We start from the raw sequence: 27,684 nt of genomic DNA, 5'->3' as shown, positions 1-27,684 counted from the left end.
ACGCAGTGGGCGAATGCGATCCTTACACGTACGGCGACAAAACCCAATGATTTCCTCCCCTGCCCTGCATCTGCATGCACACCACGAAGCTCGTACGGCCGGCCGGCCGGCGACCCATCGCCTTTTCCTATTTCGCGACACCGGAGCTCCATGCCTCTTTTGGACAGCATTCATCTCGCACCTACGCAACGTTAGGTGGTCGCAGTACGCACCCCATGACAACCAGCGCAGCCGTAGCATATCAGCAGTGCCGGTACAGTGCAATATTCCCCGGGCGTACAAGCCAAACGGACGAACGAACGAACGGTCTGCCCAGTCAAACGAAGGAGCGAAGCTAAGCTGGGCACAGTGAGGTGTCAGGCGCCCCATCTGCGACTGCATCCGCCCCATCAATTCGCCGTCGAGCTCGCACAGTGGCGGAACTCGGGAGAGGTACGGCGAGCGACACACGGCCATGAGCCGCGTAGATACTCCACAGTGGCGGTGCATTGAGTTGGATGGGTTGTAGCATGCCACTGATTACTTGATATGCCTATCTAGCGACCACACACCTGCACGGTGCAAATTGCTTACAGGGACGAAAAGCAGGGGAGATATCCAGGGTGAGTAGCATCTAGACATACATACATACACATCTGGTAGTAACTGCATGTGTGCATGATAATATCCGAGATGAGATGGCTGGCTCTCGATCGCCATCCGCGTCGCATCTCTCTTTTCTGTCTCGTCGATTCGATAGGTGCCGTGGTGGATCCATTGGCTCACAGCCGCCCACCATTTTCTCTTCTTTTCTTCTCTACCAGAAAAAGGAAAACAAACTACTAGTAGGCTCCTACAAAATCTCGACTGCTAAATCCAAAACCTTCCTATCTAAACCCCTAGCTTAGCTCTAGCTCTCTCTGGCTGGTCTGGTTACGGTCGCTGCCGAGTCAATCAAACCTCTCTGGGGTCCACGAAGATGGACTGCCCGGGCGCCGACTTGGCCCAATCCCAGCCGTCCGCGCCGGACTCGCCGCCTCCCAGCCGCTTCATGCACCACAGGTCCTCCGCGCACGACAGGCTGCGCCAGTGCGGCAGCCGCCGCCGGAGCGGGTCCAGCGCCGCCACCTCCACCGCCACGGCCGCCGCCCTCCCCCGCGCCCTGTTCACGAACGACACGTACAACGCCTTCGCGGCCAGCGCGGCGTCGTCGCCCTCGCCGCCCAGGCCGTACGCGAACCAGCCCGCGAACGGCCGGAAGAAGTCCGGGACGGAGGGCACGCGCATCCACTTGGCCGCGCGGTCCAGCGCCCTGCTCGCGGCAGCGGCTGCGCGGCGGAGGCGCGAGGCCCCGCGCATCTCCAGGCGGAACACGCCGCCGCAGTCCCACAGGCTCGCCACGGCCCACGACGCCGGCGGCGAGGCCAGGAAGTGCTCCACCCCACGCCACTTAAAACCTTCGTCCACGACGGCCAGGAAGGTGCCGAGCGAGAGCCGGTTGGCGAGGACGGCGCCGATGTCGGCCGGGAAGAGCTCGACGTGGCCGAACCGGCGGCGGTACAGCTGCTCGGCGTCGCGCGCGTCCAGGGGCAAAACTGCCGCGCGGCGCGGGGCCCGGAGGCGGTGCGCGTGCACGGGGTGCACGAGGAGCGACGGCGTGCGGAACTTGGAGTAACCGCACCGCCCGGTGAAGAGCTGCACAGACGCTTCGTTGGACTTATCCGTGGCCATGTACGCGTACTCGGCGCCCATCAGCGCGAACCACCGCTCCAGATGCCCTACCAGCCGCAGCGCCACGCCCATCCTCCTGCAACCGCCGATCACGCGCGACGCCATTAATTAGTACGTAATTCTTGGCCACGCACACGCCGAATCAATGCCACAGTGTAGTGTCACGGACGGGGAGAAGATGAAATCAATTCAAGTCAAGTCAATTCAATTGTGTTATACCTGTGGGATGGTGAGACGCGGAGGCCGAGAATGTAGCCGACGCTGGCGAAGGCGGGCGCGCCGGGGCAGCTCTTCCCCGTGGCCACGGACTTGACGGTGCCGCGGATGAGGCCGACGATCCGGCCGGGCTGGGCAGACGTCTCAGCTACCTTCCATGTCAAAATCAACACAGTTGAGGATTAAAGCAACCCACTACCAGCTGCAATCGATCGAAATCAGCACGCTGCTCGCCCGCCCTCGCAACGTGTAACTGTGCAGCAGCAAGCGACGATGCACAGAGGTACATATAGGGCAGCAGGCACTTACCAGCATGAGGTAGGCCGGGGAGTGGCGAATGCGGGCGACGGGGTCGCCGAGCAGGTCGGCGTGGAGCGACATGCCGCCGGGCTGGCCGACCTCGCACTCGCGATCGACGGCCTCCGTGCCGGCGCGGTCCGTCGACGGGCTGTACTCCCGGATGATCACCCTTGGCTTCCCCTCTGCGTCTTCCATGGCGCTCAATCCCGACTGTACGTAACCGTATACCGTACGTATCCCTACGACTCACTCATCCACAGCCAGCTTCACCCGATCTGCGGTCATGTCGTCGATAGGCCGGCTGGGGAGCGGGGAGGAGAAGAGGAGAAAGCGGCGCGTGGATGCAGTCGCAGGGAGGGCGGAGCAGTTAGCGCGCGTATATATAGGGGCGGAGCCTCCGTTTGAATTCTTTTCCTATCCTTGGCCTCCCCGCACCCATAATCTCTAAAAATTCCTATCGCTTGGCCTCCGCGGTTGGCAGACCGGAATTAAAAACCGAAGAGGATTTCGGGGGCCTAAAGCTAAAATAATAACTCACGCGCGCGCTGATCGCTCCTCCTAAACGGCGTGCTGAACCAAAAAGAAAAACTGCAGACATGCTTAGCCGTCGCGCGACTGGAAAGGCGGCGATCAAGCGGCAGGAAGCATATGACTGACAGAGGGCGAAAAGAAGAGGCCCGACCCGAACGGGCCGCCCCGCCTTTTGGTTTTCCCAGCGAGTGGAGCCGCCGCCGTCGTAAAAATAAAAATGGGTCGTCTCAAGAGTGGAGCACATGATTGGGGGGGGGGGGTTTACGGCAGCGGCGTTTAAGGCGCCGTGAAATTAAGGTGACATTAAGGTCTTTGGATAGTGGGGGGAAAACTGCCCCTTTACACCTGGTTCTCTCTGCATGCTCTGGCTCGCGCTCTTTCGGCCATCACAAAAGGCCAGCCTTTTTAGTGGCGTTACAGCACCAACAACGGTCGGTTTTACCGTGACGCACGCACGTGAGCGAGCGAGCGCGAGTGGACCGGAATATTGGTTTTCTGAGTCGGCCGTAGGGCAAGGCCAACATTGTGACCGATCTCTCCCCCTGAACCTGAACCCAACTCGCACAATAGTTAAGGTTATCCGGCGAAGTTGGAGCGGATTTTGGCGAGCTGTGCAAGCGGCCAACTTGTAGATCTCCCCTCCCTTCCCAGGTGATTCATCCTTTGTTTTATCGATTCTCTTTCTCTCCTGTTCTGTCCTGTGCCGACGCGAACGCGGCCAGGCTAGATGTGCTGTGTGAGGTTGTCTGATAAGCCATGTTAGGTTTCATTTGTTTATCTGCAAACTGTCCCTAACTGTTCCCGTATTACTAGGAGCACAAGATGTTGGCGGGTACTACCAGGGAGTCTCCCGCGCAAAAGAGTACAGTGCTACTAGTAGTTTCTTGTTGCAACTATCACCTTTTTCACGCTGCTCGTGCTAAAACGCCAAGGCAGCTCGGTTTCCTTTCTTTTTTGTGAATTATTATAGCGTTTTTTTAAATACACCGGAGTGCCTAAACTTATCCCGCGCGGTCACTTTGATACCTAAAGTTGCAAAATACATAAAATTGATGCTCAGCTTTTCTAGCCGTGAAAACACGGTGCCTGTCGTGGAATTGTCACGGCAGATGTCCTCGTGTTAGGACTTAGTCGTGGAGCCATCGCAGTTAGGAAGCTTAAAGGGGTTAACGGGACAAGGAACACGAGGGTTATACTGGTTCGGCCCCTTGCGGTGAAGGTAAAAGCCTACGTCCAGTTGAGGTGGTATTGCTTATGGTTTCGATGAGCAGGGAGCTTGATTGCTATGCCTGGCTCTCGATGAGATCTTTCCCTTCCCCTGAACCGCCGCCGGGTCGTCCCTTTATGTAGAGAGGTTGACGCCCCGCAACTCTCAGAGTCCCGGCCGGCTCATAAGAGTGTCCGGCTCGGACTCTCAACTATTCTTGCCTTACACTACAAGTTCTACCAAAATAGCGGTTGTAACTACGGGCCTTAAGCCACGTCCGGGTCTTAAGCCCATCTTTGGCCCGCTGTCTTCAAGCTTGGCGCCGGGCTTCACGCGGTGACCATTATGAGTAACCCGGCCCCTCCTGGCGGGTGACTCTAAGGTTTATATCCTCAACATTAGGCCCCAGATTGATTTGAGCCGGCTTATGTCAATCTTCAATCCTTTCAACAGAAAATCTCCGGCTTACAATTGTGTGAAGGCTATAACCCGTCGTGACGTCATCTTCTGGATTCCGGGTAACCCGTCATGACGTCATCTTCCATTAAGTCCATTTTTACTCCACCATATCCGCAACGGATCTTATCTTTAACTGCCGTCCCGAAATCGAGGCGTTTTTATGGCGAGATAACCACGCCGTGGCCTCCTCGTTTCTCGCGCCCACTTATGAGCCTCGCCTTATAAATAGCCCGGCCCACCAGCCTCTGGTCACTCGTCGCCTCCGTCTTCTTCCTCCTGTCGCCACTGCGTTGCCGCTCGAGCTCCACTGCCGCCGCCGCCGCGGGTCTCCGAGTCTTCCCCGCCTCTGGCCGCTGCATCAACCTGACGTGACCAGATAAACTGCGGCGACCTCCGCATCTTTCCAGCACCTGTAAGTCTTTGCTACCCCGTAGAACAGATCTGCATTAGGGTTCCTTCCTGTTCTTCCCGTGTTCATCGCCGTTCATCACGAGCCCTTGGTAGATTTTATTATTATCACCTTTCCTTGATCTTTAAACTATACAAAACTACTACGGTAGCTGTTTCACTTCCATTCCCAATGTACATAGATCCCCTTTTACTGCATAGAGGCTCCGTTCGAACCCGCGAACTTTTTCTGCGTCTGTTTTAGGTCTAGAAACTTTCCTCTTTAGTCGACCATTTTGATCCAAATTAGTTACTGCGATGTGTGAAACCTGTTTTCACCACACTTAGTAAAAAACTGCATCTGCTGAGTCATGGCGGCTTACATTTCTGGCTTAAAGAAGCCGCGCGCCGTAAAATTTTCCAGCTCAAAAGAAACCACGCGCCGTAAAATCCTCCGGCTCATTTATGATAAAGCTGTAGACAATTTGAATTACTCTCGATACTTCCAGCGGCTTAGATAACCCGATGTACTTAACCATATGTCATTAGGCCCCTTCATAAGCCGCCACTTTGAACATTGAACTGTAAATTTCCTCCGGCTTATAATTGAACCGGACATTTCCTGTTATCATAGGCTTCCGACTTTCACCATGCCTCCCAAAGCTCCCAAAGCACCCATCACGTGCAACTGGCTGAGGTCCAACGTCACTGATGAAACCTTAGCAGACTTTGTGAAGACGGGCTACCTACCCAAAAAGGATGTCATGTCTTACCGTGCCCCTGACCCGTCAGAGGAGAGACCGCAACCAAGGGAGGGTGAGGTAGTGATTTTTGCTGATCACATGAGCCGGGGCTTCGCACCGCCCGGCTCAAAGTTCTTTAGAGATGTGCTGAATTTCTTTGATCTGCGGCCACAAGACATAGGACCCAATTCCGTGTCAAACATATGCAACTTCCAAGTATTCTGCGAAGTCTACCTTGGAGAAGAACCCAGCCTTCTGCTCTTTAGAGAGCTATTCTATTTGAACCGCCAGAATGAGTGCGCCAACGGACCGAGCCTGGAACTTGGTGGAATCTCTATTCAACGCTGGAGAGACTGCCTTTTTCCTTACGCCGAGCCGCCAAGCCACCCAAAGGACTGGAACCAGACGTGGTTCTACTGCCAGGACACTTCGCCGGCTGACGAGAGCCCGCTGCCCGGCTTTCGTCCCTCGCGTCTGGAACCAACTCACCCTCTGTCAGACAAGCTATCTCAGGCGGAGCGCCAACCTCTCATCCCCACCATCAACAAAATCAAGGCTCTCCTGGGAAATGGCCTCAATGGCATTGATCTGGTCCGGGTCTGGATCTCGTGGCGGGTGATCCCCTTGAGCCGCCGCCCCGGCTTAATGTGTGATTACACGGGCCGGAAAGATGACCCCCTGCGACACAGCCGCAACGATCTTCCTGAAGACGTTGCTGAAGACATGACCAAGGCCCTCTTGAATGAGAGCTTGGCAGACTGCGGGAGGACCGGCTTAAGCCCCTTCTGCAAGACCAACCCGGCCCCAGCGGTAAGCCGCTGATCTGAACATCTTATTTTCTCCTTTAGATAGTTTTCATCTGAACCTTAAGAAATCTTCATTGTATTTTTCAGGCTGATGATAAATTCTGGAAGGTCAAGTATGACCATGAGGCGGCCAAGAAGGCCAGGAAGGCTAAGAAAGCCGCCAGGAGAGCCGCTCCCGCAAGAAGGGAAGCAGGCCTACTGCCTCAGAGCTGCTTCAACTAAGTGACAGCTCCGAGTCAGAGGTAACCCCTGAACCTGTAAGCTCTTGTTGTATTCCGCTTTTCTGCTGTCTTTTGGCCACCTTATTAACTTGATTATCCACAGGATGACACCGGAGCAAGTAACCCGGTGACTGAAGAGGTAATGACACTTTCCTCCGACTCGGAGCCCTTGCCAAGGCTGAAAGTCCGAAGAGTAACCCAGAAAGTAAAATTTTCACATCCTTTAGCTTATCAAGATCCTCAATTTTTTTTGAAGCGACAGATTCATGAGAGCCGGCGGCACACCCAGACCAACAAGGATGCTGACCTCTCCTCCGGTTTACCTGAAGCGTCGAGGAAACGCCGGACCGAGGTTATCTCCCACTTGTACCCTTTTCATCCTTTGGCGGGTGTTATACGTCAACCGCATAATTCTTCTGATTCAAACTATCAGGAAACTTCACCTTCCTCTGGTGACTCGATGCAATCAAACCTGCCGGCCTTCAAGACCGTACCCGGGTAATGATGATCATCTCTTGTTGTGCTTATCTTTACTCATACTTTTGTACTAACCTTTTTGTCCTTTCAGTGCCCAGGCAAAGCTCAGCAAGAGGGCGAAGAAGAATAAGCCGGTCGAAGAGCCGGTCTTGCCTGGGCCGGAGGTTGCAGCTCAAGAACCGCCAGCCGCCTCTGCTCCTGAAGCCACCACTCCAACCGATGAGCCAGTCACAGAGACTTCTGCTAATCCGGAAACCTCCAGCCCGGCTCAGCCGACCGATGACCCGGACGTGGTAATCACCCGGACGGAGTTTGTTGAGCCGGGGAGACCCACTGCGCTGGCCAAGTGCTCCGTCAAGGAAGAGTTGCTAGAGCGTCGTCGGGCCAAGCTGGACCTCACCAACTATGCTAACCTGAGCATCGGAGAGATCGTCTCCGGCTATGTCAGTCAGGTGCACAACAGTCGGGATTTGGAGATCAACATGGTGAATCAGATACAACAGAAGTCTGAGGTACCACTCTATTGCTTACTGCATAGTTATCTTTACCATACTCTAGCCCCCAAGTCTACTACTTATGATAGAATATGTTGTAGACTTATCTTCCGGCTTACTCTCATGAACCGGTAATTTTGTAGACAGAAACTTTCAACATGCATTAGCCCCCAAGTGCCAAGTGTCTTTGCTTGGAAAGTGCTTGGGACTTTAAAATTGCATGATAACTGTTCATACTATAACCCGAAAATTGTGCAGGCTGCTTGCAAGAAGTTTGAGGCTGATATCTCTGATCTGAAGAGCCGCCTGAAGACTCAGGAAACTGAGACCCGGAAGGCCAACACCAAATTTGAATCCAGCATTGCGGCTCAAGAGATGCTGAAGAAAAAGTTTGAAGCTGAAAGGAAGACTTGGGCCGAAGAGAAGGCTGCTCTTGTAAGCCGGGCCGAACAGGCGGAGAAGACTCTGTCGGAGAGAACCGCCGAACTCTCCGGCTTAAAACGCCATGTGTCACAAATGGTTGCCGCAATCTTCGGTAAGTCCTTCTGCCGGCTTTTGAGCAAGTTTACAGTCTTTATGTCTCATAACTCCCATCATTGCCAGCGGCTTATCTTACTTTGTTAAACAGGTCCAAGAAGCGCCAACCTCAATCAAAATGTGCTGACCAAGTTGAAGGCCGTGTACACTCTGGTGGAGCAACTCTACACCAGGTCACAGCGCGCCTTGGCCGTGGTGGCCCTATCCAATGAGGTTCCGACTCACCTGGCGGAAGTACTTCGCCGGCTGGCCGTTCTTCCTCAGCGTGTTCAAGAGCTGCGACGGGCCTCTGCAAGAGCCGGAGCCATAGCTGCTCTGAGCCGGGCCAAGGCTTTCCTTCCAGAGCTAGACCCGGCGGACATTGCCCTTGGTTACCCCAGCTTGAAGGAAGACGGCACCCCTTTCGACCAAAAGGACTTTGCTGCCTATGTGAAGATCGTGCGCCCGGTGGCCACCCTGATTGGGAATGACACTGATCTGACCAAGTACCAGCCGGGCTACGATGCAGAGAATCAGAGGATCCCCACTCCGCGTTATGAAGCCATCAGCTTAGTCCCGCCGACTCGTAAGCACACCTTTGCCCCGGAAATTAACCCGGCCGGGTTAATCGACGAGGAAGCTCAATTTGAAGCTTTGAGCGGCATTGACTGGAAATCGTCAACCTTCCAGGTCTTGGGAACAGCCGGAGGAGCGGAGAGGGATGAACCGGAAGCTTCAACTCGACAAGCATCTTAACTTGTAGGCGGCTCATGACTACATCTAAAAACAATGCCTCATATTTTGGACTCGGGGAGTCCTGTAATAGAGTAGGATCAACATTTTAACTTTGTCGTGCCATCGTGCACCTGTTGAATGCTTAACTCCATTGAAGTGGCTTCCTTATATTCTTCCGGGTCATAATTGACCATTTATTTTCCTTAAGCTTAAATAGCTGTCTTTAACTATCCTGCATAGTAAAACAAGTCACAAGTCTCTAGGCGGCTTACCGCACTGAGAAATCATAGTCTCATATATATAACCCGGAATATGAATCTAAGTCACCCAAGACCGGTCCTCAATTATATCCTTGATATAACCGTAATAACATACTTACAGGCCTTCAAGTCCGCTTCCGGTTTGTGTAACCCGGATAATAAGGTTGGTACCTCAACTCCGGTTTACCTGTCTTGATAATGCTGATTGTGTGTAACTAACATTGTGAATCAAAGTTAAGTCGGCGGAATAAGAACCGCCGTGTACACCGTTGATACAACCAGAAGAACTTGTTGTAAGCCGGAAAATCAAACTTAGGGGCTTCCGGTTCGAATACGACCAGAGACCCGTCCCAAAGGGGTTAAGCTAAGATTCGAATGCGATCACATAGCCCCCAGTGGGTTTGGCGATGCCGATCAAGAGGGTACCGACAGCTATGTTCTCTTTGGTTCGAATACGACCCATGTTTGAACAGGAAGCCCCCAAATGACCTTGAGAGTTGTTTAACGACGCTGATTCGAATACGATCCATGTCGGTTCCCAAAGGGGGTTGAGCTATGATTCAAATATGATCAAAGAAAACTCCCCAATGAGCTCGACACTTTGCCAATCAAATGGGTATCGACAGCTATGTTCTCTTTGGTTCTAATACGACCTATGTTTGAACAGGAAGCCCCCAAGTGACTTTATTGCGTACGGCTAGATTCGAATATGATCATAAGCCGGATCCACCTCCAAGTTACTATGTGATCTTGTAATGGAAACAACACATTTACCTTTGGAGGAGAAAAAGGACAGAGGTCCTGCTTTATTGCTTATCATAATATATACATGGCTTATAGAAATATGTACATTACGAGAGCCGGTGGCTCAAGTGTAATAAGGCCGAAGCTGAGCTATGTTCCACGGCCGACGGGTCTCTTCCTCCGACTTACGTGAATCTTTATGCTCTCGAACGTCAATAAGGTAGTATGACCCGTTGTGCAAGTTCTTGCTGACCACAAAGGGCCCTTCCCAAGGCGGGGATAACTTGTGCGCATCTGTTTGATCTTGGATGAGCCGGAGCACCAGATCACCTTCCTGGAAGACCCGGGACTTAATCCGGCGACTGTGATAACGGCGCAGGTCTTGTTGGTAAATTGCTGAGCGAGCTGCTGCCACATCACGCTGTTCGTCCAACAAGTTAAGAGCATCCTGGCACGCCTGTACATTATCCGCCTCAACATAAGCCACCACTCGAGGCGAGTCATGACGGATGTCACTGGGGAGGACTGCTTCCGCTCCATACACCATGAAGAAAGGCGTGTAACCCGTAGACCTGTTAGGAGTAGTATTGATGCTCCATAACACGGAGGGTAACTCCTCCACCCAACAACCCGGTGTCCGTTGCAAAGGGACCAAAAGCCGGGGCTTGATGCCTTTCAGAATCTCCTGATTAGCTCTCTCAGCTTGACCATTGGATTGAGGGTGAGCCACTGATGAAACATCAAGTCGAATATGCTCTCGTTGACAAAACTCCTCCATGGTGCCCTTGGACAGATTGGTACCATTGTCAGTTATAATGCTGTGTGGAAAGCCAAAGCGAAATATCACCCTTTTCATGAACTGAACTGCCGTGGCTGCGTCACACTTGCTAACTGGCTCTGCTTCAACCCACTTTGTGAATTTTTCAACTGCCACCAGGAGGTGGGTCTTCTTGTCCTTGGACCTTTTAAAAGGCCCAACCATATCAAGCCCCCAGACCGCAAACGGCCAAGTGATTGGTATCATCCTCAACTCCTGAGCCGGCACATGAGCCCGTCGTGAGAACCTTTGGCAACCATCACATCTACTGACCAAGTCCTCCGCATCAGCATGAGCCGTCAGCCAATAAAAACCATGGCGAAAAGCTTTGGCCACAAGGGATTTTGAGCCGGCATGATGGCCACAATCCCCTTCATGAATCTCACGCAAGATCTCTTGACCTTCCTCAAGGGAGACACAACGCTGGAACGCTCCCGTAACACTGCGGCGATGCAGCTCACCATTGATAACAACCATTGACTTAGACCGCCGGGTTATTTGTCTGGCCAAAGTTTCATCCTCAGGCAAATCTCCCCGGGTCATGTAAGCCAAGTATGGCACCGTCCAGTCCGGGGTGATGTGGAGAGCCGCCACCAACTGTGCCTCCGGGTCAGGGACAGCCAGATCTTCCTCTGTAGGTACCTTAACAGAAGGGTTATGCAAGACGTCCAGAAAAGTATTAGGCGGCACCGGTTTTCGCTGAGAGCCCAGCCGGCTTAATGCATCAGCCGCCTCGTTCTTCCTGCGATCGATGTGCTCTACTTGGTAACCCTGAAAGTGTCCAGCAATGGCATCAACTTCACAGCGATAAGCCGCCATGAGAGGTTCCTTGGAATCCCACTTGCCTGATACTTGTTGCACCACCAAGTCTGAGTCGCCGAAGCACCTTACCCGGCTCAAGCTCATCTCCTTAGCCATCCGAAGACCATGAAGCAAGGCCTCATACTCAGCCGCATTGTTAGTGCAAGGAAACATCAACCGTAACACATAATGAAACTTGTCACCTTTAGGGGAAGCCAATACAACTCCAGCCCCCGAGCCCTCCAATTGCCTGGACCCATCGAAATGAATAGTCCAATATGTATTATCCGGCTTTTCCTCAGGCACTTGTAGCTCTGTCCAATCGTTGATGAAATCCACCAAGGCTTGAGATTTAACAGCAGTGCGTGGTACGTATTTTAGACCATGAGGCCCAAGCTCTATAGCCCACTTAGCCACTCTCCCTGTAGCTTCTCTGTTTTGGATGATATCTCCAAGGGGAGCAGAACTAACCACAGTGATAGGGTGACCTTGGAAGTAATGCTTAAGCTTCCGGCTTGCCATGAACACACCATAAACAAGCTTCTGCCAATGTGGATACCGCTGTTTGGACTCGATGAGCACTTCACTGACGTAATAAACCGGCCGCTGAACCGGATGCTCCTTGCCCTCTTCCTTGCGCTCCACCACCACAGCCACACTGACAGCCCGTGTGTTAGCAGCTACATACAGTAATAAAGGCTCCTTGTCAACCAAAGCAGCAAGGACTGGGGGCTCTGCCAGCTGCCTCTTCAAATCCTCAAAAACAGTATTAGCTACATCATTCCAGACAAAGTCATCAGTTTTCTTCATCAACTGGTATAATGGCATGGCCTTCTCACTCAAATGGCTTATAAACCGGCTTAAAGCAGCGATACGACCCGCCAGGCGCTGGACGTCGTTTATACACGCCGGCTTAGACAGAGAGGTGATTGCCTTGATCTTCTCCGGGTTAGCTTCAATGCCTCTGTTAGAAACCAAGAAACCCAAGAGCGTGCCTGCAGGAACACCAAAAACACACTTGGCCGGGTTAAGCATCATCTTGTAGACCCGGAGATTATCAAAGGTTTCCCTCAGATCATCTATCAAGGTTTCCTTCTCCCTGGACTTAACCACAATATCATCCACATAGGCATGAACATTGCGCCCAATCTGGTTGTGAAGACAGTTCTGCACGCAACGCTGATAAGTCGCACTCTTGAGTCCAAAAGGCATAGACACATAGCAGAAGGCTCCAAAGGGAGTGATGAACGCCGTCTTCTCCTGGTCCTTAACTGCCATTTTAATCTGATGATATCCAGAATAAGCATCCAAGAAACTTAAGCGCTCGCAACCCGCCGTAGCATCAATGATTTGATCAATACGGGGAAGCGCAAAAGGATCAGCCGGACATGCCTTGTTTAAGTCCGTGTAGTCCACACACATCCGCCAGGTGCCGTTCTTCTTGAGCACGAGCACCGGGTTAGCTAACCACTCTGGGTGAAAGACTTCAACAATAAACCCGGCCGCCAAGAGCCGGGCCACCTCTTCACCAATGGCTTTCCGCCTCTCTTCATTAAACCGCCGAAGGAATTGCCTGACCGGCTTAAATTTCGGATCAACATTGAGAGTGTGCTCAGCGAGTTCTCTAGGTACACCTGGCATGTCAGAAGGTTTCCATGCAAAAATGTCCCTATTCTCACGGATGAACTCGATGAGCGCGCTTTCCTATTTTGGATCCAGATTGGCACTAATGCTAAACTGCTGAGATGAATCACCTGGAACAAAATCAACAAGTTTAGTCTCATCAGCCGACTTAAATTTCATTGCCGTCTCATGCTCCGTAGTCGGCTTCTTCAGAGAGGTCATATCTGTTGGGTCAACATTGTCCTTGTAAAATTTCAACTCCTCTGTTGCACAAACAGACTCTGCATAAGCTGCATCGCCTTCCTCACACTCCAAGGCCACCTTTCGGCTGCCGTGAACCGTAATGGTCCCATTGTGACCCGGCATCTTGAGCTGTAAATACACGTAACACGGCCGAGCCATGAACTTGGCGTAAGCCGGCCGCCCAAATATGGCATGATACGGACTTCTTATCTTGACCACCTCAAAGGTCAATTTTTCCACCCTGTAGTTGTACTCATCTCCAAAGGCCACTTCCAACTCGATCTTGCCAACTGGATAAGCCGACTTACCAGGCACCACACCATGGAAAATAGTGTTTGACAGGCTGAGGTTCTTATCAATCAACACCATACGACGGAAAGTCTCATAGTAGAGGATGTTGATACTGCTGCCTCCATCCATGAGCACCTTAGTGAACTTATATCCTCCCACCTGAGGAGCCACCACCAAGGCCAAGTGACCCGGATTATCAACCCGGGGAGGGTGATCCTCTCTACTCCACACGATAGGCTGCTCAGACCATCTTAAATAACGTGGAACCGCCGGCTCAACAGCATTCACAGCCCTCTTATGAAGCTTCTGATCTCGTTTACACAGACTGGTGGTAAATACATGATACTGTCCACCGTTAAGCTTCTTTGGATTGGTCTGATAATCCCCCTGCTGCTGTTGATAACCCTGGCCAGACTGCTGATTAAAGCCCCCTTGACCGTTCTGTGGATTAGAATTTGAGCCGCCGCCCGGGCCATGAAAACCGCCAGCGCCTGAGCCGCCGCCCGGGCCATTGTTGCCATTAAAGGCATTGGAATTCTTAAAGGCCTTCATGATCGCGCAATTCTTCCATAAATGAGTAGCTGGCTTCTCCCTAGAGCCGTGCCTTGGACAAGGCTCATTCAACAGCTGCTCCAGCGTCGGGCCTGACCCGCCGGCTCGGGGAGGTGGCCTCCCCTTGCGTCGCTGGTTATTACCCTGTGAGCTGGCGTTGGCTACGAACTCTAGGCTGCCGTCGGCCTTACGCTTGCCACCTCCTTGGTTCCCCGGGTTATGCTGAGGACCCTTATCATTGCCGTTCTTCTTTCCCTTCCCTGTCCTTTCATCATCTGAAGCGGGGTCCTTCGTACTATCAGAGTCGGCATACTTGACGAGAGCCGCCATCAGCGTACCCATATCATTACAATCACGCTTGAGCCGCCCGAGTTTCATCTTCAGGGGCAGGAAGCGACAATTCTGTTCCAACATTAAAACTGCAGAGCCGGCATCCATCTTATCAGATGAATGTATTATCTCCTTGACCCGGCGAACCCAATGTGTCGTAGACTCACCCTCCTGCTGTTTACAGTTAGTCAAATCCACAATTGACATAGACTGCCTACAGGTATCCTTGAAATTTTGGATGAACCGGGCTTTCAGCTCCGCCCAAGACCCGATGGAATTCGGTGGCAGCCCCTTCAACCAAGTGCGGGCAGTCCCATCTAACATCATGGTGAAGTACTTGGCCATCGCCGCCTCACTGACCTCCAGTAATTCCATGGCCATCTCGTAACTCTCGATCCAGGCTCCGGGTTGTAAATCAGCCGTGTAATTAGGCACCTTCCTAGGCCCTTTGAAGTCCTTGGGTAGACGTTCATTGCGGAGAGCCGGCACTAAACAAGGGACACCTCCAGTCCTCGTAGGGATACCCACGTCGACGGAAGTCGTCGGATAAGCCGGGGGTGTTTGGTAAGCCGTCAACTGAGGCACCTGCTCCGCCTCTTGCCGCGCTTTGTCTTGGTCTGTTGCGTGAAAGGCTCCGTTATGAGCCGGGCCATGACCAGGGGGCGGGTCATGGCGTCGGACATTACTTGAGCCGGTCGCTGAGGCCATGTGTCTGCTATAACTCGGGCTCCGGCCTGGACGAGGGGTTGAGTGGATCCTGTCCCGGCTGTAAGAGTACGCCTCTTGCTGCGCCAGCGCTGTCTGAAGGAGTTCTCTGACCCGGCGGGTTTCAATAGCCGTTGGGGAGTCGCCGTCAATTGGGAGAGCCGCCAGCCGTGCTGCCGCGGCGACCATGTTTTCCAGCGGGTTAGCATAATGACCCGGTGGTATTGGCACATACTGAGGCGAGGCAGGGTTCACCCGAGGAGGCCCCATCACTTGTGGCTGAACAGGTGTCCCAGCCCCGGGCACTATGACCTCCGGCGGGTTACTAGACCCTGCTCCTGGCGTGTTGAAGAGGTTTCGAGGATCGTAGACCGGAGGGAGTCGAGATTGGGCCTTTTGATGCCTCCTTCTCATGACCTCATTGGACGCGTTCTGATCCATCGTGAGCCGGAAGGACTGCGCCTGAATCAACTGGGTCTGGGCGTCGAGAGCCGCCCTCTCCGGAGCCATCCTGATCCCTTCCGCTGCCAGATCCTCCTTGGCTTTCACTAGATCTAACTTTAACTGCGCCACCTCCGCGTCATGCTGAGCTTGATCCACCGGATCAACCGTGGCGGTCAATAGGGCCGTCATCTTGTCTGTGAGATCTATCAGCACCTGAGCCGGCGAAGGTACCGGATTTCCTGACCCGGCGGCGGGATTTTGAACAGGCTGGGCACCGGCCATGAAGATTCCAACCCGGGTCGGTGGCTCAAAGGGGTCCGGAATACTGTCACCATCGGAAAAGCCCATGAGCCTGCCATCTTGAAGTTGATACAACGAGTTTGACTCATCTGTGGACGACTCGCCGTCAGAGCCGGCGGCCGTCTCATCACCAGATCCAGACCCTAAAGAGAGTCCTTCATGGATACATCCCACAAAAGCATGTTTCAAGGCAGGTAGGGCCCGGGCGGGTCATGCACGCTGAGCCGTCTCGATGAGATCGGCGCCGAGATCCGGCTCAGGGCCCGGCTCACCAATCTTGCCAATGAAGACATGAATTCCGCCGAAGGGGACCCGGTACCCATACTCAATTGAGCCGGCGTCGGCGCCCCAGTTTGCATCGTCGATGTAGAGCTTGCCGCGACGACTCTTGGTCATCCGGCCCACAGCGTATCCCTTGAGCCCTTCGAAGCTGCCCTTCAAGAACTCAAATCCACCGTGCGCTGGCCCCACGGGGGGCGCCAACTGTCGTGGAATTGTCACGGCAGATGTCCTCGTGCTAGGACTTAGTCGTGGAGCCATCGCAGTTAGGAAGCTTAAAGGGGTTAACGGGACAAGGAACACGAGGGTTATACTGGTTCGGCCCCTTGCGGTGAAGGTAAAAGCCTACGTCCAGTTGAGGTGGTATTGCTTATGGTTTCGATGAGCAGGGAGCTTGATTGCTATGCCTGGCTCTCGATGAGATCTTTCCCGTCCCCTGAACCGCCGCCGGGTCGTCCCTTTATATAGAGAGGTTGACGCCCCGCAGCTCTCAGAGTCCCGGCCGGCTCATAAGAGTGTCCGGCTCGGACTCTCAACTATTCTTGCCTTACACTACAAGTTCTACCAAAATAGCGGTTGTAACTACGGGCCTTAAGCCACGTCCGGGTCTTAAGCCCATCTTTGGCCCGCTGTCTTCAAGCTTGGCGCCGGGCTTCACGCGGTGACCATTATGAGTAACCCGGCCCCTCCTGGCGGGTGACTCTAAGGTTTATATCCTCAACAGTGCCTCCTCCTGTATCCAGGCATACTCGCTGCCCATCTGGTGTGCCAGCATGGCGGCGGCCCACATGTTGGAATTTTTTTTTAGCTAAAAAAGCCTGCAAATTACAAACATGGGTCACATGTCAGTGTGGCATGAGAAAAACAACAGTAAAATAATCTGAGACCACCCGGACGAGAGTTGTTTAGCCCGAACAAGCTATCCACCAGGCCGAACTCTACTCTGTTTACATTCATGAGCTAGAAGGCTATATATGGCGTTCCAACGTGCCTCTTCCAGCGATTTTTATTTTTATTTTTATAGATGGCGCTCCTATGGGCCCGCACAAGTTTTCTTCTCATTTTTTAAGGTTCAATTATATATACTTTTTGGCATTATTTTTCACATTTTAAAAATAAATATAAGAAAATTTATAATTGCCATAAAACTTAAATAAAATTTTATTGCATTTAAAAAAAGTTTCACATGTATTAAAAATTTGTAAATAGTTTCGAAAAAAAGTTCAACATGCATTCAAACTATGGACAACGATCATTTCAAATGTACAACATATTTTTAGAAAATATTCAGCCTGTATACGGAAAATCTTGAGTAAAATTATTCTTGCATTTGTACAAACATGATTACTATTATCAGACAATAATATTTAATACACGTTGGACAGTTTTTAAAATACAACGTTGTCAATTTTATTAATGATTTTGTATTTTAAATATACAATGATGATACACAATAATTGTGCATGCTTGTGTTCCTGAATGAAGATAGAAAATTTGAAACTATAATTTTTAATACATATTGAACTGTTTCAATCCATATAAATTTAAGAAAAACATCATGTTTATCCATTCAAGTTAAACAATATTGAAAATAGAATAAAAATTGAAAATACACAATAATTGTATATTGATAATTGTTGTATTTTTTACATGAGAAAAATTATGTATCATGAAAACTAAACAATAAATTAGAAAAAAAAATAGAGAACATAACAGGGAAAATGCATAGCAATTGGGCTATAACTCTATATTGCTTTCTAGATAATAGTCATACGCAAAACATAGTTCAGTAGATTGTCCAGCTCTAGTTCGAATTCCCTCCAACCAATTTGTTTTTATATGTTATTTCTCTCTAGCATACTGACATGTTGAAACCTGAGGTGTATGGGGCTGCGTATGGGTACCAATGATAATTGGCATGTTACTAGTGGATTGACAGTTTATAGCCCATGCCACTGATACTTTGGGCAAATATCAGGGGCATGCCACTAATGTAATTTGTGTATAATCATGTTTTACCAGTGAGCCACACGTCAAAGAACTTAGACTACGTTGCCCCTTGCGGGATCATAACACTCGTTAACTTTTGTGTCCACCATGACGTTTCTCTCTCGCTCATGGCGTTACGGAGGGAGGAATATTGCTGGGAATTAAAAATGGATACAAAAAAATTTTACTCTCTATTCGTCGTTTTACTATTGATAATCTTTGTTCTATAGAATTTGACCCGTTCGGTTTTTCTGTGAAGGATCTTTGCACCAGGGATGTGATCCGTCGACGCAATAACCAAGGAGACATCTACATCTTTCTGTCGTCCGTCATGAATCATCATGCCAATGGACTCCTCGCCACCACCTCCACCAAGATTTGGCATCGGCGCTTAGGACATCCAGGATGTGAAGCCAACTTCATAAACAATCTTTTGTTTCTTGTAATAAAGTAGATTCGCGTGTTTGTCATGCTTGTCAACTTGGCAAGCACGTACGTTTGCCCTTTGCTAGGTCATCATCACTAAGCGTCGAACCTTTTAAGTTAATTCATTGTGATTTTTGGACTTCTTCAATTATGAGTAATTCAGGCTTCAAATACTATCTTATTATTGTTGATGATTTTTCACATTTTACGTGGACCTTCCCCATTCGACAAAAGTCTTACACCGCTGCCATCCTTCTCAATTTTGTCGCGTATGTTTGGACACAATTCTCTAGTCCTCTTGTTAGTATGCAAGCCGACAATGGCGCTGAGTTTCTTAACTCCCCTGTCACCACCTTCTTCACCTCTCATGGCATTCACCTTTGTCTCTCGTGTCCCTACACTTCTGCTCAAAACGCAAAGCTGAACGAACTATTCGCACGACCAACGACATCATCCGAACCCTTCTATTTCAGTCATCCATGTCGCCCTCTTTTTGGGCAGAAGCCCTCGCCACAGCTATCCACCTCGTCAACATTCGCCCTTCCCAAGCTATAGACTTCGCCATCCCCTATGTTCACTTATATGACACTCCGCCCGATTATGCCGCTCTCCGTGTCTTCGGCTATCTATGCTACCCAAACCAATCCACCACTGCCAAAAACGAACTCTCTTCCTGCTCGGTCGCATGTGTGTTTCTTGGTGGTCCTAATCAACACAAAGGATATTTCACACAAACGCCCCCCTCCCCCAGTATTCCATAGCAATAAAGGAAAACATGCTAATTTTTTAATAAAAAATAAATAAATAAACACTTTGGATTTTTATATAATTCCATGGTTCTATGAAACACTTTTATTTATTGGTATGCAGTTTTAACATTCCAAGAACAAGTAATAAATTTACTAAAATAAGCATCACTTTCCTTGGTCCTTTTTTATATTGTTTTCAGTTTTCTTTTTGTGCCTACTGGTCTGCCATGTGTGTGAAACATCCTAAGACCAAATATATATATCAAAGTTGTCCTGGTGTTGAATTAAATTTATCAAGACTCGTGAGGACAGAAAAGTGCTTCCTCCATCTGAGTGTACATGGTGCGCATGTAGTTCTATGTCATCGATTTGAGTGACTAAATACATGTTACAAGTATTCGAAAGCATATTATTGGACTCATATGCAGCCGTAATTTGTAAACATATATTCCTCACATATAATACTACATATTTAGTTAGCGAAATTATAGACCTAAAACTCACGCATGCCCTATCCACAGGAGGAAGGCAGTAGTACATGTTCTCTGATGGCATATGATGACTCAACAGAAATGAAATGTGACTAGAGATTGCTGCGACAAATTGCTCCGATCCCACCTGAGCAGCACGTGGCACGTTTATTCTCCGTCCTTGTAAAGGAGCCATGGATTCGGGATGCACATTCCGGATAGAAGCAAAGGGACAAAGGTGATCATTTTTCTACGGCGAAAACAACCGCAGCGATCCTGGTCGAGGTCCCGGGAAAAAAAGAAGTGCCGGTCGTGTCTGGAAGTGGATGGACCTAGACCACCAGAAATGCATCGTCCAGTGGTTGACAAGGAGACGCCTGGCTCCCGTGTCGAGACAGACAGATCCGGGGCCGGATCGATGGCTTGTCACGGCTTCGATCATTATTTGATGCTGCTGGTGAAAGGACATGTGAGGACGGCGAGGGAGCGAGCAGAGCAGCGTGCGCACACGCACTCCACGGGAACCGGCCGGCCGTATCTGATGCGCGCTACGCTACGCTAGGGCAGAGGCTAGCTACGGCATCGGCTGCCTGCGCGCGCGCGCGCGCGACCAGACCACCGGCATCCAGGGGAGGAGGGGGCCCGGCCGGCCGGAACATCCATCCGATACAGTACAGGATGCCGATCCCACTCGATCCATCGGAAAACGACGTATCCTTTGCCACCGTTGGGTACTTCGGTTTCGTTTCTGGTGCTGGCGGTGGCTCTCGGTCGCGGCGCGTGTCCGCGGGCGCGCGCGCCGAGCAGCGCCAATGCCGGCGTCGACGTGCTGCGGCGGCTCTCGTTGGAACCTAGCGCCGGGCCGCTGTGGTGATCCGTCCTTTCATGAGGAAAATCCACCTCGCCAATGGCGGTACTCATCCGGCGCGTGCAGATAACGCGCGGCCTCGTTCTCTTCCCGCCGTAGGAAAAGAAGAAAGAAAAAAACCGGTTTACAAGTGGAAAGGCGAGCGGTGTCCGATAGCGCGGGACGGTTTAGTCCTGTGGCGAGATTCAGTTTTGCGGCCTGTCCAGTGGACCCTTTCACTTCACGCCAGAGGGAGACGTCAAGATGAGCGAGTGAGAGCGCTAGCCTCATAGTCTTCTGTATGGGTCTTTTCTGCTTGACCTACGGGCGGAAAAATGTCGACCGTTCAGTTTTTTTTTGTTTTGAAAAGGTTGCAGTTTCCTCGCCCGTGTTCCACTGAACCAGCCAGTAGTCGTACTTAGTAAATACACGGGCCAATGTCGACATAAAGATGGCATAGGAACATGTAACGTGCGAAACCACATAACGAAAGCGAAAAAACACGAAAAAGCGAGAGAAAAAAAACCCGAACGTCACAAGAGGGAGCGTGCTCGCAAGTGTAAGTGATGCAGCGGCGGCGCCACCTCTGTCGCGCTGCAGCCGCCGTTTCGGGTAACTGGCGGCGCGCGCAACGGCTGCAGATGGGGGCCGCCGGTGGACGAGGACAAGACGACAGACACCGAGACGTGCCGTCGTGGGCTCTGGACCGCAGCCAGTCTTCAACAAGGATCGTCTAGCAGTGCACAGTATGGGTACGGGCGGCGCCGTAGGCCCCTCCCCTGGCTGGCTAGTGGTAGACCGAGCTACCCGCCGGTTTGCCACCGTAGGTGGGCCCCCAAACTGTTATGCACAGGTCCATTTGCATTTTGACCTACTATACGGCAGCAATACTAGCTCGATCACACGCACTACCCTGAACAACAACAAAACTCGATTAGACGCATGGACACACTTTGGTTGAGTTCACATCATACGAATATGAGTTTAAGTTAGCTGCGAAAATTGGTGAGCTCACATACATATGAGTGCTTGTCAGCTCCTTCACTTTCCTGTCGAGAACAGCGAGAGGAGCCAGCCAAGGAATCAGGAGAGAAGAGAGCGGATCCATACATATGGACGGGAGAATTTATGCTTGCCCTGGGGGCCGGGGAAGGCCGCTTTACGTGTTGTACATTCCGACTGGGACAGGGAGAGTCGATCGAGAGAAGGACGCCGACCGGCGGTGGCGTGCTGAAAGCAACGGCAGCCGGGACCGGCGATCGACCAGAGCTACCCGGGTCGCCGTCCGCGACAAGGACAAGGACGGCTCGCACGCACGGCCAGATGAGACGCCACGGCCGCAGCGGACTGTGGACGTGAGTCATGGGCCATATCAGAGTTAATTGCAGGGAAGTACCATATTTGGGGCAGTTGTAACGTATCAGTACCACTATTCAGATTTTTTACAAGTCAGTACCACGTTTAAGGCTGGTCGTTGCAATACGGGCTAAACTGCGTATAACTCTGTATTGACGCTGTATCTGACAACCCGACCCCACCAGTCAGTTTACAAGCCGCCGAACCGGCTCGTCCGGTCTACCTGGTCGAACCCAACTCCCTCAAACCCAACTCACTCACTCCCCACGAACCCTGGCCCTCGCCCCGCTCGAGCTCCCGCCCGCCGATTCGCCGCCGACCGCCGCGCATTCCCCCGCCGCCACCGCGCCATGGTTCACGAGGATGAGAGCAGCGACGACTACCCCAGCCTGCAGTACATGAACTCCTCTGATGACGACAGCATGTTGTACCGGGTGAGTGTGTAGCTAGGGTTAGGGTTAGGGTTCCTGCTTTGGGGATTTGACTTTGATTTGGGGGCTTTTGGTTCATTTTGCTCCCGCAGATCCCTGCCAGCATTGAAGACCAAGACTACATGGGCATTGAGACTGGAACCATTGTTCCCTGCGAGCAGCATGGGCTGCCATGTGAGAGGCGTGTAGCCTTTGAGGGATTTGAGACGGGCAGGAGGTTTTTAGCCTGTCCTCTTAAAGTAAGATTCTACACTTTCTATGTCTTTGTATTAAAATGAGTTAGTAGTAGCCCCCCAAGTAAGATTCTGTTCTTGTGATTGCCATTCTTTATCCAATTAGTAGTACTTATGCACTGATGCTGATCATTGGAGTAGGCATCTGTTAATTTTTTATGTGGCCAGGAGCTTAGTTTCCAGTGCACAGCATTGTTTAAGCTTTGATCCTGTTAGTTTAGTGCTTTATGAGTGCTTTATAGTTGAGTATTGTAGGTCATTGATTATTGTAGTGCACATGTTGTGTTGTTCTTTAGGTCATTGATTATTGTAGTATATTATTGAAATACAGTTAGTTAGCTCTGTTGTTCTTTAGTTCTTTATTTAAAATCATATTACTCTATTCTTTAATAAACATAGGTGCTGGATATATTGCAGGAAGGTCAGAACTGTGGTTCTGTTCAATGGGTTGACCCAGAGTGGCCTCCTACAATGCAAAATGCACTGTTGAAGCTATGGGAAATGTATCAAGACAGCAAGAGTGATAGGAGGAAGGATAACCTGGAGAGTTCACTCACTATTCATCATTTGACAGAAGAAAAAAATAAACTGGAGGCCAACTATGACAAATTAGTTGAAGATGTTCATGAACTTTTGAATGCCCAAGAGGATAGGGTGCTGGATTTCAGATATTTGCAGTCTAAGAGTGCAGAGGATAGGAATGCTGAGGTGATCAACTCAGTTGTCTCAGATATGAAGACAGAGATGGAGAAGAAAGAGGCAGAGATCTTCAAGCTGCAAGGGAAGTATGAAGTCCTTATGAACCTGACAAAAGCCCAAGGCACTGTCATCAGGAACCTGAAAGTTTAACCATTTGAAAGAGAAGGAAGTGCTTAGTGCAGACATGAGGAACTTGCAGTTCCAGGTTGCTGAACTAACTAAGTCTGTGGAGAAGCTAACCCAAGAAAATCTCAAGTTGAAGCAGGATGCTGAAATCACCCAGTCTCAGGAAAAGCTTACCCAAGAGAATCTCCAGGTGAAGGATCACATTGGTGATATGAAAAAGGGACATGATAAGCTCATCCAAGAGAATCTCCAGCTGAAGGATCACATGGGTGATCTGAAAAAGGGCCATGACAAGCTCACTAAAGATAGGGCTCAGCTCAAGCTTCAGATTGCTAATCTGTTGAAGGCAGAGGAGAAGAACAAGCAGAAGATGAAGGGGATCCAGGCCATCTTGGATGAATGAACAAGATGAAGAGGCTGCTAAGCTAACCTTTTGGGAAGTAGTATTAATGGATCTATTCTGTATGTCTATATGGATCTGTTAGTTTGAATTATGGTTATGTAAGAATCTATTAAGTATGTTGCTTTAAGTTATGAACTATGTTGTACTCCAGTATGTTGCTGTAAGAATCTATTATGGCTATGTTATGTATGGATCTTTTAGTTGGAATTATCTTGCTTGCATAGATGCTTCATAGATGGATGTAGTTAGATAGATGTTGGGTTCCGTCGACGTCGACAACCCCTAAAGACTAAACCTTTGGCTATGTTGGGTTCCGTCGACGTCGACAACCCCTAAAGACATAACCCCCTCATCTCTTGGGGCATAATTGACATAGTTTAGATTCATGACTAATAACAGAAAGAGTACTCTAACAAATAGCATGTCAAACCAAAATAATAATTGTTTTGAAACAGACTTAACTTGCCCCTCATCTCCTGGGGCAGCACTGACATAGTTTAGAAACATGACTCATACATAGTAGAAAGAGTACTCCACCAGATAACATGTCAACCCAAAATGATAACTGGTTTCAAACATACATAACTTGCCCCCTCATCTCTTGGGCATAACTGCCATAGTTTAGAAACATGACACATGACACTCAGGTATTTCCACTTGCAGTTAAATAGGACATCCATCCAGTATGAGTTGTAGGGCCAGCAGAAGTGGAAGCCCTAGCAGCAGCTCTTGGTGCAGAGAAAGGCCTTGAATGCCTTGCAGCACCATGCCTTGCACCAGCTCTTGGTGCAACCTGTGCTCTTGGTGCAACCTGTGCTCTTGCTGGTGCAGCCTCTCCTCTTGCTGGTGCAGCCTGTGCCCTTGCTGGTGCAGCCTCTGCCCTTGCTTCATCAACATTCCTTGGTCTTCTAGATGCCTTGCAAAAATGAAGGAAACATGAAGAGAAGGAAACATACAATAAATACAAAACTTAGTACTAGTTAACAAGGTGCTTACCACATGCTTATTTTTTCTTAAAGTCAACTCTGGTTTCAATTGTTTGCTGCAGCTGGTGTATCTATGGCCTTGCAGCCCACAATTGCTGCATGTTATAGTGGCCATTCTTGAACTCTCCTTTGGCTTTGGAACCTCAAATCTGCCCTTTATCCTCTTTTCTCTCTTTCTTCCCTTCTTCACATGAAATTTAGGTGGCTCTATGTCTGGTCCTGTTGTCTTTGTCCAATCATGTTCACCAGGAACAGGATATATCATTGGTTCATAAGCTGCTAGGTAAAATGGTTTTTTGAAGAATTTACAGACATAGTCCTCTAGAAACCTTTTTGCCTTGTTAATTGCTGATATTGCATGGTTGCATGGTGTCCCACTCAGGTCCCACTTTCTGCAACCACATGTATGAAGTGCCAAGTTAACAGCATGTGTTTGCTGCCCACTGGTTACTTGCCATAGATTAACACCAGCTTGAATGGGTTTACAGAATCTGGCCCTTTCCTTTTCCACCTCTAACTTCTCAGCATAATGGGGTGTGATCTCCCACAGAGCTGCCTTTCCACTCTCTCTATTCCTATGCCACCTCACCATCTGCTTATTCTTAATACCATCAATCATAGTCCTAATAGGTTTTTTCCTAAAATCAAGGATGTACTTGTTGAACACCTCAGATAGGTTGTTAACAACCAAGTCTGTCTTACAGTTTGTGTCAAAAGCATGCCTAGCCCAGAATCTTGCAGGTATTCCACTCAGCCACTTCCAAGCTTCCTCACTCTCATTTTTTAGATCATTCATTGCAATGTCAAACTTGTATTGGTTATAAGCATAACTAGCATTATCCATGCATTTCTTAAGATCTTCTCCCCTAAACCCAGCATTCTGGAAGTTTGCATACAAGTGTCTAAGGAAAAATCTTTTGTGGCAGTTGGGAAATACTTGAGAAATTGCATTTAGTAGGCCCTGTTGACATAGCATATCATACTAAGCTACTGACATCATAGTATAAAGACCAAATTTGCATTAAGGTAAACAAGAGGATGCATTCATACCTTCTGTCTATCAGACATGATAGTATAAGGACCAAATTGTCCAACTTCTCCTCCTAGACATATCTTCAGTTGGTGCAGAAACCAACACCAATTTGCTGTATCCTCTTGTCCAACAATACCAAATGCCAGTGGGAAAATGTTGTTGTTGCCATCTCTGCCAGTGGCAGCAAGTATTTGAGCTCCAGTGGTGAGCTTAATAAAGCAGCCATCAACACCTATATTGCATTTGTAAGACCAAATTCAGTAACTAACTATTCTATATATGTCATCTACAAAAATTTATACACAATTCTATATATGTCATATAAAAGCAAGGACCTATTTTACTCACTATATAACACTACTAACCTACTAAATAAAGCACTAAAATAAAGCATATACATCATATAAAACAGGTCACTAACCTATGAATGGTCTGCATGCACTGAGAAAGCCCTCCCTTGCTCCATTGATGCAGAAGAACATAGCATGAAACTTTGGTCCTGGATGTGGTATTTTTGTAGTAGGTTTTGGGGTTACAGTTGTAACTATAACTCTACTCCCAGGGTTTGTATCCATGATTGTTTGAGCATAGTCCCTCAGCCTGGAATACTGTTTCTTGTGCTCTCCTAAAACATCCTCTACAGCAAGGTTTTTGACCCTATAGGCCATGTGCTTGGGCACATCAACACCATACTTCTCATTGCAGTTGTCAATCAGAGTCAAAATACTTGTGTTTGGATCAGACCCGAGCAGGGACTCATATGTCTGTGCAAGCCACTTTGCACTAACCCTTGATGTCTCTGTAGTGCTGGGGCAAGTGTGCTGCAGCCTCATTTTTTTATATTGCAAATGTCTTCTCCCCTTTGATAACTGCTGCAACTATGAAGAACTGACAATGCTCTTGTTTGCAGCAAACAATTATCCTTTTGTCTGAGTTTCTATGATACCTGAAATTTCTTGCCTGTGTAATGTGCAAGCTCAACAGAGCATCTTTGAATTGTTGCTGAGTTTTGAAACACATGTGCATACATAACTATTGATGTGGTTGCTCCAGTTTTTCATTATACCATATCCTTGCTGGCCTTTTCATGGCCCTACTCTTCCTTCCTTTTGGTATGACAAATGCTAGTGGCTCAAATTCATCATCTTCACTATCCAATAGCAACCCAGTATCTTCTTCATCTGATGATGGTCTGAAATCTGGTTTCAAGTCCTCTAACACATTAGAATGTGTCCTAGTGGTGGGCCCTCTCCTAACTGGCAGCTTTTGCCACTTTTTAACAGCTGCTTTCATGGGTGGTTCCTTCTCCTTCTCAGAATCTTCCTCCTGATCCTCCTCAATATCAAACAACTCCTCAACCTCAGTGTCACCCTCATAGTGTAGCTGTTCCTTATCTGAATCTTCATCTGAATCTGCATCCTCTTCTAGTTCTGCATCTGCTAGCCTCTTTCCCTCTATTATCTCTGTGTCTTCAGCAATCCTGTACTTCTTCATGCAGAAAGGGTTGTTGTCACTGTCATATGCCCCTTGAGAGTCATCAGTACTCTTATATCCCTCCTCTTCCTCTTCTTCCATCACAGATTTGAGCTTCCTCTTGCTGACATTTCTGCTCTCTTGTGTGCACATACCAGCAGGTTGTACTACTGCACTACTGTTGCTGCTTTGACTCTCATAAACAACACCATGATCATTAACAGCAAGCACAGGAGGATCTCTCAGATCATACACAACATGTTCTTCATATA

The 27,684-nt window shown here is 49.6% G+C and overlaps 3 protein-coding genes across 3 annotated transcripts; 1 reads left to right on the top strand and 2 right to left on the bottom strand.

Annotated features, from left to right (window-relative positions):
* Nucleotides 1-498: 498 nt before the first annotated feature.
* Nucleotides 499-2,580, bottom strand: LOC109731548 (probable N-acetyltransferase HLS1). The gene is made up of 3 exons (XM_020290722.4): nt 2,236-2,580; nt 1,930-2,078; nt 499-1,786 (listed from the first exon to the last, which is right to left on the bottom strand). The coding sequence occupies exons 1-3, from the start codon at nt 2,419-2,421 to the stop codon at nt 934-936; spliced, it is 1,188 nt and encodes a 395-aa protein (XP_020146311.1). The 5' UTR covers nt 2,422-2,580; the 3' UTR covers nt 499-933.
* A 19,798-nt stretch (nt 2,581-22,378) lies between these two features.
* LOC109731534 (uncharacterized) lies at nt 22,379-23,541 on the top strand. Its single transcript, XM_073497794.1, has 3 exons — nt 22,379-22,462; nt 22,552-22,698; nt 23,110-23,541. Exons 1-3 carry the CDS (start codon nt 22,379-22,381, stop codon nt 23,539-23,541), a joined length of 663 nt encoding a protein of 220 aa, XP_073353895.1.
* Nucleotides 23,542-24,563: 1,022 nt separating this feature from the next.
* Nucleotides 24,564-26,772, bottom strand: LOC141021935 (uncharacterized). The gene is made up of 4 exons (XM_073497793.1): nt 26,361-26,772; nt 25,957-26,171; nt 24,917-25,867; nt 24,564-24,836 (listed from the first exon to the last, which is right to left on the bottom strand). The coding sequence occupies exons 1-4, from the start codon at nt 26,770-26,772 to the stop codon at nt 24,564-24,566; spliced, it is 1,851 nt and encodes a 616-aa protein (XP_073353894.1).
* Between the last annotated feature and the right edge of the window lie 912 nt (nt 26,773-27,684).

This window comes from Aegilops tauschii, chromosome 4 (assembly GCF_002575655.3).
Source record: "Aegilops tauschii subsp. strangulata cultivar AL8/78 chromosome 4, Aet v6.0, whole genome shotgun sequence".
Classification (NCBI taxonomy): Eukaryota; Viridiplantae; Streptophyta; class Magnoliopsida; order Poales; family Poaceae; genus Aegilops; species Aegilops tauschii.
Note: the sequence above shows the minus strand (reverse complement) of the source record. Positions and strands in the feature narration are given on the sequence as shown.

Excerpts from the sequence above, each read along its gene's own strand:
- LOC109731548 (XM_020290722.4), bottom strand. The coding sequence starts at position 2,421 with ATGGAAGACGCAGAGGGGAAGCCAAGGGTGATCATCCGGGAGTACAGC. Across the intron at positions 2,079-2,235 it reads CCCCGGCCTACCTCATGCTG|GTAGCTGAGACGTCTGCCCA; the intron begins GTAAGTGCCTGC and ends TTGACATGGAAG. Across the intron at positions 1,787-1,929 it reads CGCGTCTCACCATCCCACAG|GAGGATGGGCGTGGCGCTGC; the intron begins GTATAACACAAT and ends CGGCGGTTGCAG.
- LOC109731534 (XM_073497794.1), top strand. The coding sequence starts at position 22,379 with ATGGTTCACGAGGATGAGAGCAGCGACGACTACCCCAGCCTGCAGTAC. Across the intron at positions 22,463-22,551 it reads ACGACAGCATGTTGTACCGG|ATCCCTGCCAGCATTGAAGA; the intron begins GTGAGTGTGTAG and ends TTGCTCCCGCAG. Across the intron at positions 22,699-23,109 it reads TTTTAGCCTGTCCTCTTAAA|GAAGGTCAGAACTGTGGTTC; the intron begins GTAAGATTCTAC and ends GATATATTGCAG.
- LOC141021935 (XM_073497793.1), bottom strand. The coding sequence starts at position 26,772 with ATGAGGCTGCAGCACACTTGCCCCAGCACTACAGAGACATCAAGGGTT. Across the intron at positions 25,868-25,956 it reads TCATGTCTGATAGACAGAAG|GGCCTACTAAATGCAATTTC; the intron begins GTATGAATGCAT and ends CTATGTCAACAG. Across the intron at positions 24,837-24,916 it reads TAAGAAAAAATAAGCATGTG|GCATCTAGAAGACCAAGGAA; the intron begins GTAAGCACCTTG and ends CATTTTTGCAAG.